At 39.4% G+C, this 12196-nt stretch overlaps 1 protein-coding gene across 1 annotated transcript in view; it reads right to left on the bottom strand.

Moving 5' to 3' along the window:
* The window catches only part of CACNA1C (calcium voltage-gated channel subunit alpha1 C), a 439532-nt gene that overhangs the window by 156492 nt on the left and 270844 nt on the right, over positions 1-12196 (bottom strand). Inside the window, exon 8 of the mRNA XM_017804609.1 lies at positions 301-404. Within this exon, the coding sequence (XP_017660098.1) occupies positions 301-404 (104 nt within the window). The remainder of the gene's footprint in view (positions 1-300; positions 405-12196) is intronic.

The following is a 12196-nucleotide window of genomic DNA, read 5'->3' as shown; positions in this document are numbered from 1 at the left end:
AGTCACCAGCAGTAAGATTTTTCAATAGCCAGTTTTCTGAAAATTTATGACAGGTTGACATTAGTGATTTTGAATGCCCTGAGGTTGAATTTCTTTGTCAGAGAATAACACCGCTTTTGTTACCTGTATTGTTATTTACAATATTTGAACATTTTGTCAAAGTATTTCAGAGCTGATGTGAAGCTTCCTTGAATTCACATTTTTAATCCCTCTGAAAGTATCCTGGTGACAGGGAAGAACCCTTATTATGGAGTCTTGCCCTGTAGCATTGGAAAAAGGACACCAAAACTGTCAGCTTACCCGCTCAACACACCAAGAACCAGATTTAGAACGAAAAAGGATCCAAAGATGACCAGACTGACAAAATACACCCATGGTAACTCATAGCCCATAGCGTCCTGCATCTGGAAAGACGAAGGAAAGTTAGAAGACAGAGAGGGAAAGCAGAAATGATTAGGCAAAGGAACAGATGGAAAGGTTTGTAAACAGAGCCTGTGGTTGGTTTACACATAATCATAGCAAGTGTTTCTGTATGTTCTTTCTTATGTGACCGCTCCTTTGATTGTTCTTTTGATCTGTTTCCTTACAGTCAGTGATTAATACAGGCTAAGATATAACCATGTACCTACTGGCACTTTCTTTAGATGCTCAAAGCTGTGGATTGTTACTTTTTGGAGTTTACTTACAGCACCACAAAGGGTCCACCCATGACTTCTGAACTTCTACTCCCTGCACACACACACGACCCTCTGCTGCCAGTGAAAATATTGCTGGTTTTTGCTAAGTGTTGCCACAATGTGTTGCCAGATCATATTCACTTCCCATGTATAGCACAAGTACAGGTACCTCAGAGAGGAGCATGTGGGAACTGTGGCCAAATACTGATCTTTCCCCAGCAATGCTCTGGTAATTTTCCCAGTTTACCACAGTGAGGGCAGTAGCTTTATACTTTCGAGGAAGGTCATTTCAAGGCCCAATGTGTCCTGAGCTGGTCAAGTGTTTTCTAAAGCTTCCTCACAAACTTCCTTTCTCTGCTTGAAGGATGAATCACTTATCAAAATGTGATTCCTATGCAACTGAATAGTAAGAGAATTGGAGACTGCAAACTGAATGATCTCACACTATTACAAGCATCTGCAAACAGAGCAAGCAGACTATTGTTTTAGGACCAGAACCTCTATTATGTGTGGTTTAACTCCAGCACATTATAAGATCTTGTATGTATTCTAAAAGCATCTAGTACATAACACTATTTTATCTTGAAGTCTCCTTCAAAGTTCAAAATTTTGGAAAGTTGCTGGATACCTTAATAGAGTCTCACTTTCATGATGGTATCAAAAATACCAGAGTCTCTTCTTTACTGTTCATAAACACTTATCTTCGGAGCCAGACGTAGCATCATTAAAGAAACAGATGGTGGTTAACATTTTCAGGAGCACTAAATTGATTTGTGAACATAAATTGCAGACTTGAAAGTACCTAAAGGCGTAAAGCAACCTACGTTCCTTTGTTTTCCACTCTTTTGAAAATTTTATTGTATGTTGTCTTCTCTTTCCAGGAAAATGTTTTTTCCTTTGCAACCTACACGTTTGCTGGGATCTCAGAAAAAATATTCTTCCATACATGGGCACTGAGACACACTTCGGGAGAGGGGATCTGACTCAAGATTTGTAACAACTCAGAAAAAGAATTTCAAACCTTCAGTAAGAGAAGGCAGGAGAGAACACTAATAATTGGTTCTTTGTGGATAGAAGTCCATTATCCATTTTTCTTCCAAAGCAGAATCACTAAAGTCCTTGTCTGGCAATAGTCCACAGTCAATGGGCCGATCCAGAACTCCATCTCAAGGCTCCTTCAGCTGTGACTGAACTGAAGTAGACTCATTAAAAAATAAGCTTGAAATCTCCCTCTGTGAAAACAGTTCATCAGCTCCTTCCTCACAGGATGAATACATTTGGTGGTCAAAGGAGAGTACCTGAACCTCTAACACCCCCCAACCGTATTAAACAGCTTCTCTTTTATAGTTTTGTAGAATTTTTCAGTTAGTTTATAAATCATACTAATTATTCTTTGTGTTTGCAAGCCACATTTCACCCCCCACAACCAAAAAGTAGTATACACCTCTGGTGTATACTACACATCAGTGCTTTAATGAGAACAAAGCATTATGGTGTATAAAGATGGAAGGAAATATTCACCTGAGATCCCAGTGGGGAAATCAGGCAGGCAAAATGTAACTGCCCAAGCTGGAATTAAGTAAAGAAATGAGACTTAACAGCCTCTCTCTTCTACAAAGAACGTCACTGTCTATATAAAACGATCCGCACAAACAATGAGTATGGATGACTTTGAAAAACTGCCATAAGAATTTACCACTGTGGGCACACTGACGACTTGACATCCCTCTAATTATGATAGATGGTGATAAAAAAGTCTGAGCTGTATGGTATTTATCTATCAACAGTTTGGGATTTTTTTTGTCAAGTGGGAAAGTCAGCTCGAAAAGTAGAACTTCTCAAAGCTGTGGTACAAGTGAATCCTAAACAGCAAAGGCCAGGGTGACAGATACAGAGTTCAGGTGCATGTCAGGGTACTCAGAGAAGTACAAAGCTTCCCTGGCACAAAGAGATTTCCAGATGGCAAGAAGCTTCCACCATAGCCTGGTAAAGTATATACCTAGAATATAGTGTACCCTGGCTATTCCCAATGCCTGCACAATTGTGTAATGATCGTACCAGCTTGCATCAGCACAAATGAGCCCTGAAAAACAGACCTGCATTCTGGTACAGCAGAGCATTTGGGACTTCTCAAGACTGAAAATTTCGGAAGTCAGCTTTTCATCTCCTTTTTATTGCACAGTGATATACGTAACAGAGAAGCTGAGGGGCAGAGACAGCAATAGCTTCTCAAGCATAGAGAAACCATCAGTTTTTGCCAAACAGCTGAGTCCTTCTCTTTGTTGCTGGACTTGCCTATGTTTGGTGCTTTCTTGTCTCATTTCTTTAGTAGCAGGCAAGATTATTCCATACATAGTGGGACTGACCCATAGGTGACAGGAATATATGTTATATATTGATATAACAGTAGGTGTTTGGTAAATTAAGTTAAAACCTCCCTGTAATAAGGAAACAGTACACTGTGAACTTGCTACTTGCTCCTGAAAAACATCTGCAGGAGAAATGCAGAGAAATAGGTTGTTTGGCGAAAGTGAAAGTTGGGGGGGGAAGAAAAGTAACAGACTTATTTAAAACAGCAACAGCTAAGTACCAACATTTAAGGAACATTAAATTCCTGGCTAAGACTGTATTCTTCCAAATATCTGAAAATGCTTCCTCCAAAACAGAAGTATCCTAGAAGTCCAGGATGGACTGTCCTTAATGATAACTGCATGGGAGCATTGTTCAGGAAGAGCCTTGCACCTGCGTTTGAGTGAAGCTGTTTCCTGGAAACTCATCACCATTCTGCAAATCTGCAGCTATTAATGCTGCATGTTTGCATGCACATGTCCTGCTGATTACAGCTGTAGCCTTTCACTGCAAGCCTAACTTAGGTGGTAGAGCTGATTTCTCCTCATTGTGCTGTTAAAGTGGAGAAGATGCAAAGGGTCACAGCAAGACCAGGGGTGTTACCATTTGCACACTACAGAGTGCAGAAAATGAGGTGTGCAGAATAGCTTTTGTACTGTTGCCTACAGTGAACAGGAAATGGTTCAGTTATAGGTTACCTTTCCAGGATGGACAACTCCTGATACACAATTCAGTTTTCTGGTCACTGAGGGCACCACTTCTCCCAGAGTGTTTCCTACTAACCCTATGAATCTCAACGAAAAAGGTGGATCATCTTCTGAAATCACAGTTCTGAACACAGACTATCAGCCAGGATAGGTCTGAATGATAATACTCCAGCTCCAGTAGTCAATGTGATTGCAACCTGATGCCAACTTAAGCATGTATTGAACAATTTTTACGTCAGCTGGAAGCACAGGATCAGTGGGAATCTGAAGATTGTCATTTATAGAAATAATTCTGCTTTCTGAGTCAAACTGCCTGACCTTTCATAGCTCACATCTCAACACTCACGTGTCACTACTCTCAACAGTCAGGAAGTTGGCACATTTCAGAGCATTAATGCATCATCTCTCAGAGACCTCAGGGATAAAGATCTTAGATTCCTTCTCATGACTTGCTGCATACCCTCTCCAGCACCGTAGGGGCATCATTTGGCTCGCTGTGCTTCAGCTTTCCAACCTGCAAAGTGGAATACTACCTTGCCTCACTGGGCACTGTCAAAGAAACCACTCAGCATCATGATGGGATATTGAAGCATATTTGAGGTCTGATGGACCTTGTATACTGCAGAAGAGCTCTTTTCTTCACCAGGCATCCCTAATTGCTATCATGCTTACAGGATTTCAACAAAGGCTTTTCTCCCAGTGATACAAGTAATCGCTTAGAAATAACAGTAGGATGTTTAATTCTGTAGTTTGCTGATCACAATTACTACCAGCAGTTTCAGTAGGGGCCAAGGAATAAAAATCTATTTATCTCTATAAACAGACCTTTGTGCCTATGTCTTCTGGTTCTTCAGAAGACGCAGGAGAAGACACATTGGTAAGGCCACAGGAGATATGCATGCATTACTTGTTTAGTGGGTTTTTTTCTTTCCCAGGGATAATAGTCTGGCACATTTTGCAAGTATCTCATTCCTTACACAGGCATCATAGTTCAAAGACAATGTTAGAGGCATATTACCTATTAACATAGTGGCTGAGCATGACCAAGCACATAGTGGAGGCCTTTCAGTCACTTAATGGGAGGGGCAGACACAATTCACTCAGTTCTGCTGACTTTACAAGACACACACTCACACCCTGACACTTTGTGGCAAATGTCTTTCAAAAATAACGGCGAGTTACGGGAAAAGTGTAATCCATCATAGAAGGGCAGCTGTCACAGGAAAATAGCAAGCTGAAGAAAAAAATTAAACCTGTCTTGTTCAGTGCACAGCGCTGGAGAGCTGCAGCTTATCAGAGAGTGAGTTTGTTAGGACACCTGGGTTAGGCTTCTATTCCTTGAATAAATTGCTAATTGATTTCTAATTACTATAGAGTTTTATCATAACCTTTTTTAAATGCAAGTGCTACAAGTATTCTATAATGAAGTGTACTATTCTGTAATGAAGTGTATAACCTTTCACAGAGTAACACTCATCAAGAGGACCAGAGTAATCAATAAAATTAAAGGGCAGTAACTTCTGAAATTTTGTGTAGAAGTGCTATTTTATGTAGCCTATCTGTGGAATTCACTGCCTCAGGAAATGATCTAGCCAAAAGTAATGATCATGGCCAGTAGCAAGATCTCTAGTTGAAACCAAGGATTTCTTGTAACAATCTAAAACTGGAGAACATTAGGAACAGGAGACAGCTGAAAAAAGAGATAACAATTGTCACTGAATGTACTCTCCTGCTTGAAGTCTTTATTTCAAAAAGCACCTTCTCAGGAACAGTACTTAAGCACCTTCATAATTTTAAGGATGCATAGAAGTGATTTCCTCACCTTAGATCAAAGATCACATGATAGGCTACTGGCAGGCATGGCTCACATGATCCATAAAGGGTCATGAAGGTACCAGTGCAAGATTTAGATATTTATCATTGATCGATTACAAAGCAAAGAGGTTTAAATTAAAGCATAAATTTTCCTTTTTCACCCTCTCTTTTTTTCTCTTCCCAGGAATATTTAGGTGAATGCACTTCATTCACACATATGCTCATGGAGCTACAACTTTAAACTCTGCTTGAACAACACTAGAAACACTTTTTATAAGATGATGCAGTTTTGCACTGCAATAGAAACATGTTTTCCCCTACACCTTTTAATCAGAACTTGGGTAGAAAACCAACCAAAAACCAAGAGAGGACTGAACTTTACCCTTCACAGCTCCAACTGAGTTGACAATATTAAAGAAAAAAATGTCTACTTTACAGATGTAGGTAAATCCTACATCTCAGGCAAGGGTTCTGTGGCCTAGAGTACTTCTACTCTTACACTTTCTTTGGCTTCCATTTTATCTTCACACTGCCTTTGTGATTGTTAAAGCTTTGCTTTGTTTCTGAAACTTCACTAACTCAAATGCTTGGCATTCATACAGTCAGGGAACAAAAAAGGATCTCATAAACACATGTGTTAATTCTTCATTATTACTTCAGAAGTAACTAAGGTGGGGTGAATTTCCTAGAGAGTGTCTGTATACATTTGTCCAGTGAAGAAGCAAAGCTTTGAAAGATCTACCTTTCCTCATGCTAGATAAAATACAGCAGCAGAAATAGCTGAGGAGCAAAATATTCATCCCAAATGAGAAAAAGGATGTTGCTGGCATTTCCTAAGAACACCCAACTAACAACTGTAACTGGGAACAGCAGTTTTTTGAGGCTGCTCTGCAAAAAAAAGGAAACTATTTTGTTCAACGAAACATTCTCTTCTGGTTAACTTCTCAATGCAAAGCTTCTTTGAGCTTAAGAACCCTTGTCTTTGCAGTACTTTGAGCCTTTGCTTGGAAAACTCTTGGTAGTAGTCAGAGCAGGCAGAGGACTTTTAATGAGAAGGTGTGACTCCAGTCTTCCTCTCAACTTCTCCTTAGAGATCTAAGACATCTGACAACTGTCTCTTTAGCAGTCATGCTCTTAAACAACTTGTAGGTCGGTAATACAATTGTGACACAAAATAAACCAACCCCTAAATATGCAAAAATTTAGTTTGTTAGCTCTGGTAATGAATCCTGCACATGGTGTTTTCCTCTGATCTCTAAACACTGCTTATGTTATAGTAATTTTTTTCATCATGTAATACTTGTGATAAATATATTAATTATGCATTTTTAAATTTATTGGAAACTCCCCTACATCTAATATTGCTTTTAACAAGGAAATTACTCATTATGATTCACAATTTCTAACTTTTTCACAAAACTACAAATTCTCAAAAGAAGCCCCAGGAAGATTTCAATGAGCTAACACGGAACTAAGGTACAGTAAGGAGGGACACAGTACTAAAATTGACTTTCTGTGTATTTTAGGCTTGATAAACACTATTTCCAACCTATGGGGCAAACCATGAGATTGTTTCTTTAGCATTAAAATCCTGAATAACCTGAATCTGCTGATTTGTTTGGAGCCTGAATGGTGTGAGGTTGCTGCATATCATGTCAATAAAGACATGAAAAAAAGCATGCTTTTACTTGATAAATTCCTGGTTGCTCTCCACATAGACCTCAAGTAAGTATACACAGAGCATTTGAATTCACCATTCACAAAGGGAGCAAGAAAAAGATCATATTTCCTATTACTCAGCATATATCCTTAAAGCTGGATTTAGACAGTGTATTATTACACTAAGGATGCAGATTCCAACTTGCAGCTCCTTCATTACTTAAAATCTAATTAGTTGTCTTTGCTTGGTTGGTTTTTAATCCGGTACTCATGTATATGCATAATTTAGGGCACATGAATAATTCCACTGAAGCCAATGGTCAATATTATTGTTACCAGTGGAAATGAACTGATATGCATAAGTGCTTTGCTTGATTAAGCTGGGGCACAGGACTGGAAGAAATGCATAAGGAGCTCATTTTCTGAAATTCCCTGCAAAAAAGTATAAATTTAATGTACATAGCGACTAAAAAAATGACGAAAACACTAAAGTTTTTCTGTCTATAAATTCTAGTGCATTGTGAAAAGTATTATCCTCTTGTCGACCTGGAATATTCTTTCAGACCTCCTGAGTCATTAAGACAGGTGATAAGGAGTGGGAATTTAAGGTCTCAGAGCTGATTCAAGGCAAAGGGAAAGAGATGAGGGTAAAAAAATACCCAAAATCTCCAAACTTGGTAATAAGCAAAAATACAAAACCTAAAATAAACTAGATTTACTTGTATGGACTTAAAAATTGCTTCTGAATGGCTTAAAATACAAGAAAAGGACTTCAGATGCCTTTGCTCTTACTCTGGGTAGAATTTCTTTCTAAGCAACAATACCCTAATAGTCTTAAAGGGATTCTAAACCAAAGTCACTCCTTACAACTGTTCCAAATATTTTGTAGCTGGCACTATCAGATGGATGCAAAGGAGAGACCAGAGAGTTCAACCCAACTTCAGTCTGAACTGCCAGTCAAAGGAGCGAGCTGCACTTGATCAGTTGCTCCTGTCAAAAATTATTTGTTTTGACAATCAGATTTCTTTTATTTTGAAGTACTGAAGGAAAAAGGAAATTTTAAGCTCAGTTGTTTTTTTCCAAGCTCTTATTTTTAAGTTTTTACTTATTGTGTTACCTCAATTATGGAATTTTACAAATTTTGTGTGAGCATCCTCTAGGTACATATAGACATCTATAACCTTCTTTTCAGTGTCTTCATAAGAAAGGCAAGACAGAGATGGGTGAAGCCAAGAGCACAGGGATCATCAACCTGGTCAGAGACTGCTCCAGACAGGTTATTCTGCTATACAGTCAACGTAGGATAAAAATGAATAATGTAGGCAAGATTCATCATACGTGGGCAGTAGGAAGAATAACAGGACTCCTATGTGCAGCTTGGTTCCCCAGTTGTTCTGTATGCTCTGTAGTGATGGAAAGAGCAAATTAAAATTCCACTCTGAGGCAGCAACATTGGCAATTCGTACAGAACTCTCTGCAGGAGCTAAACGGAGCCATTAACCGAAAAAGGACTGTCTCGATGAGGACAACAGAAACATCAAGATTAATCTGCAACAGAGAACTCTTGAGAAAGAATCAAAGAAATTGCAGCAACGGAAGATGACTCCAGAAGAGAGAAGGGGAAGGGGGCAGACATCTGAGAAAATGGAATCTGCAGAGGTTGCCTCTTCACCCCTCCTGATAAAGACTACGTTGAATCTGCTGTAGATGCCCTCACCCCAATACATCTGCTCTGATCCAGGTGAACTGCAATTCCTGGTTTATTAATTAAAAGCTTTTGGTATAGCTATAGTTCATTGTTATGCTCCCAGATCTCCCTGGCAAGAGGGTGAAGTCTGCAGAACTGACCAAGCTTCCCATACCACAGAGAAGACAAGTGAAAGCAGCACTGGGCTCAATTTCAAGAGCAAGGAGAGCAAACATTCCTACAAAAGATACACTTTGGCTGGCTTGAGCTTCCTGGGGAGACTGTGTAAATGAAGGAGTCCTGCAGGAGAGCTCTACCAGGCTGCTGCAACCTGTGCAAGAGCAAGGCTAGAACAGAGATCTAGAAGCACTGCCTTTTAACCGTGTCAGCTGCTTGATGGCAAAGAGAAAACACGTTAAATAGCTCACATGAGCGTCTTTAAAATGATACAGGAATGCCATTTTGCTGTTACATGAAGCAAACTGTATTTGCTTTTTGTTGCATACAGTTTGCAGGAAGGGCATTGCCACCCGTAGAATTTGCCAAGCTTATTTCTTTATAGCAGCACTGAGTCACATTTTCGTCACTCGTTAAATACTGGCCCCACCTTTTCAAGGTTACTCCACTTTATTGGGAGGGAGGGAGGCTGGGAAAGACTGTCTAAAGTCTGAGACACATGGAAAAAGACCCAACTTTCTAGCCCCAGATACTGTATGCTGTCACTGAATCCTCCCACTGTGTTTTTAGGACCCAGTATATAATCACTGGATTCCACAAAGTTATTTCATTCGTTTGTAAAGTTCATATTCATATTTCAGCTGTTTTTGGATTGGGTGCACATTGTTTTTTTACAGTCAGCTGTTCTTTATCAGAATGAGCTATTATGGGAAATATAAGGTCTCCGTCTGAGAGTGGGAAGAGAATTAAAACTTGCATTCAAATACTAGCAGGTCAAAATGTCTGTGGCACACAGTGATTGAGCTGAACTCTTCCACTGCAATCTATTTCTGATGAAAACGCTTACTGATCCCACAGCAGCCTGTGTTTGCTGGAGAGGTAGGGAATCATAGAATCATAAAGGTTGCAAAAGACCTCTAAAGATCATCAAGTCCAACTGTCAACTTAGCATCACCATGTTCACCACTAGAGGGGAAATATTGGGGGTGTTTACTAGTGTTCTAATTAAATCTGTAATTTCAAGGGGCCTTCTCACAAATTTACTGTACAATTTTGACAGATGGCAAAGGCCACTGGCATTTAACTTCATACTTTTCAAAACAGAACTAAAAAAAAGTTAGGCTCTCCCTTGACTTAAAAAAACCCAGTAGTGTTTACTGGCTTTTGTTTTCACAGTGTTGCAACATTTATTAGCACTGGTAGTGTACCAAAGGGACATGGATTACCATGGCAAATCAGCTATCTGAAAAGCAGATTCTGCTGACAAAAATCTCAGCATATTAAATTTTATTAGTACAACTACCACTGGGAAATTCCTGTAGTCAACCGTACTAGGGGAGGAAAAACAAAAATAATCAGGAATCTACCATTTACACCTCCTCCCATCCCACCTGTGCTCTTTGTGCTTTCTTGTGGGACTTCTCTGTTTTCCTGTGAAAACTGGAGGGGACTACGTACCTCTGCAGCATGTTTGGCAATACAGAGATTCTGAACTCCCACTGAAAACATTAGTTACACAGCAAAAATTCCGTACATCAAAGACAAATTCTGAGCTCCAATAAGACTCCTTCTTTTTCACCTCACCCTCTTTCTCCAGGCTTAATACGTAAAAGAGAAAAAAATTTAAATTTACTTCAGTTCAGTTTAGCATGGAACCAAAAGTGAAATATTGAAATTCATTTACTGCCACATGATAAAGCAACTGACATACTAGAGTGTGCTGAAACTGCCGTAAATAACTCCCTCTAAACTGCTCCCTCAGAAGTTAGCTGTGTTTTTTGCAATGGTGGCTCAGATGGCTCTGTCTGCACTGAGGCTGACTGGGTCAGATGGACTACCAGGAAAAGAAGAGGCCATTCCCTGATTCAGGCCAAGCTCTTAAAGACAAGACCAAGACTAAACAAGTCTCCAGAACTTTCCACAAACACATCCTGGAGTCTGGTAGGCCAAGACCTCACTCTTGATCCATTTTGCCTGTTGATATGGATGACTGACAGACCATTTTCCCTACCTCTTCCATACTCAACAGCCAACATCAACGGTGATATTACCTTTGCCTTCTTAGTTCCCAAGCAATAGATCTACTTAGAGGAGGTTCACATCATAGATCCATCTGCAGTGCTCTGCCAAAGCCAGGTCTCTGTACAGGTAAGAGGAGCCATTAAGGCCCTCCATTCTCTCATGTTTTATTACATGACTGGGTTAGCTTGTTGAGTGAATTTGCAATTTTCAGAAATGCCATGTAGTGACCTCCATAAATTGTTTGGACTTGCGTGACTTCGTCAGGATTTGAATTCAGGCCTCCAGAGGCAAAAGTCACAGAGCTTTACGTGAGATGCCACATTCCCACGTAAGTGTGTACAGCTTTTTTTTTCCCCTTTAAAAGGAAAAGGTTGGGCTTTGAAAAACTCATCCAAAGGCTATTTAACCACAGGGCTGATAATTCTTTCATTATAGCTACTGCAGCAATTCCACCTCTTACTGCTACTCAGTTATTTAAAAAACTTTTCATCCTTTAAAGTTTTTGGAAATTCACTCCAAAAGAATGAAGTGCTCATTTCAAGCATAAAAATATCCCTTAGAACGGTGGGTTTCCAAATCTAAAAATTTCATTTCATCTTAGAATTCTGGGCTACCCCTTCCTGTCTGCTTATTTTGTATTTACATTTGCATGGTTGATTATCCAGAAAGGATTTTCTGCCTGTTTTACTGTATTGCTGCTGTATAACTCCTTCTATTTATCTCAGGGTAGACTGATAGCAAATTCTACCACAAGTATATCCGAACAGTGCTGATTGCTGCATGCACAGGAATACACAAGCACATACTGTTCATTGATTTACATAGTAAATTAAGTCCTTAAAAATAAAGATAATGAAAAGCAGTACTGTAAGCTGTAGATAATCACTACCTTCTTTAATAAGTGGAGGCATGACTGTCAATTCTTTTTTTGTACTTGATCAGTATATCCCAGATTCCTTTGTAGCCAGTTCCCAATCTATGGTATTCCTAGAACTCCTATCTAAATTTTAGATGATGAATCCATCTTCCAGTTGTGAAATCACACCCAAAATTCTCAAAAAAAAGAGTGCAATATCTAGACCTCATAGCACACAGCCAATAAA

This window comes from Lepidothrix coronata, unplaced genomic scaffold (genome assembly GCF_001604755.1).
Source record: "Lepidothrix coronata isolate B3197 unplaced genomic scaffold, Lepidothrix_coronata-1.0 Scaffold10, whole genome shotgun sequence".
NCBI lineage: Eukaryota > Metazoa > Chordata > Aves > Passeriformes > Pipridae > Lepidothrix > Lepidothrix coronata.
The sequence above is the reverse complement of the archived record's forward strand: the minus strand, read 5'-3'. Positions and strand labels throughout refer to the sequence as shown.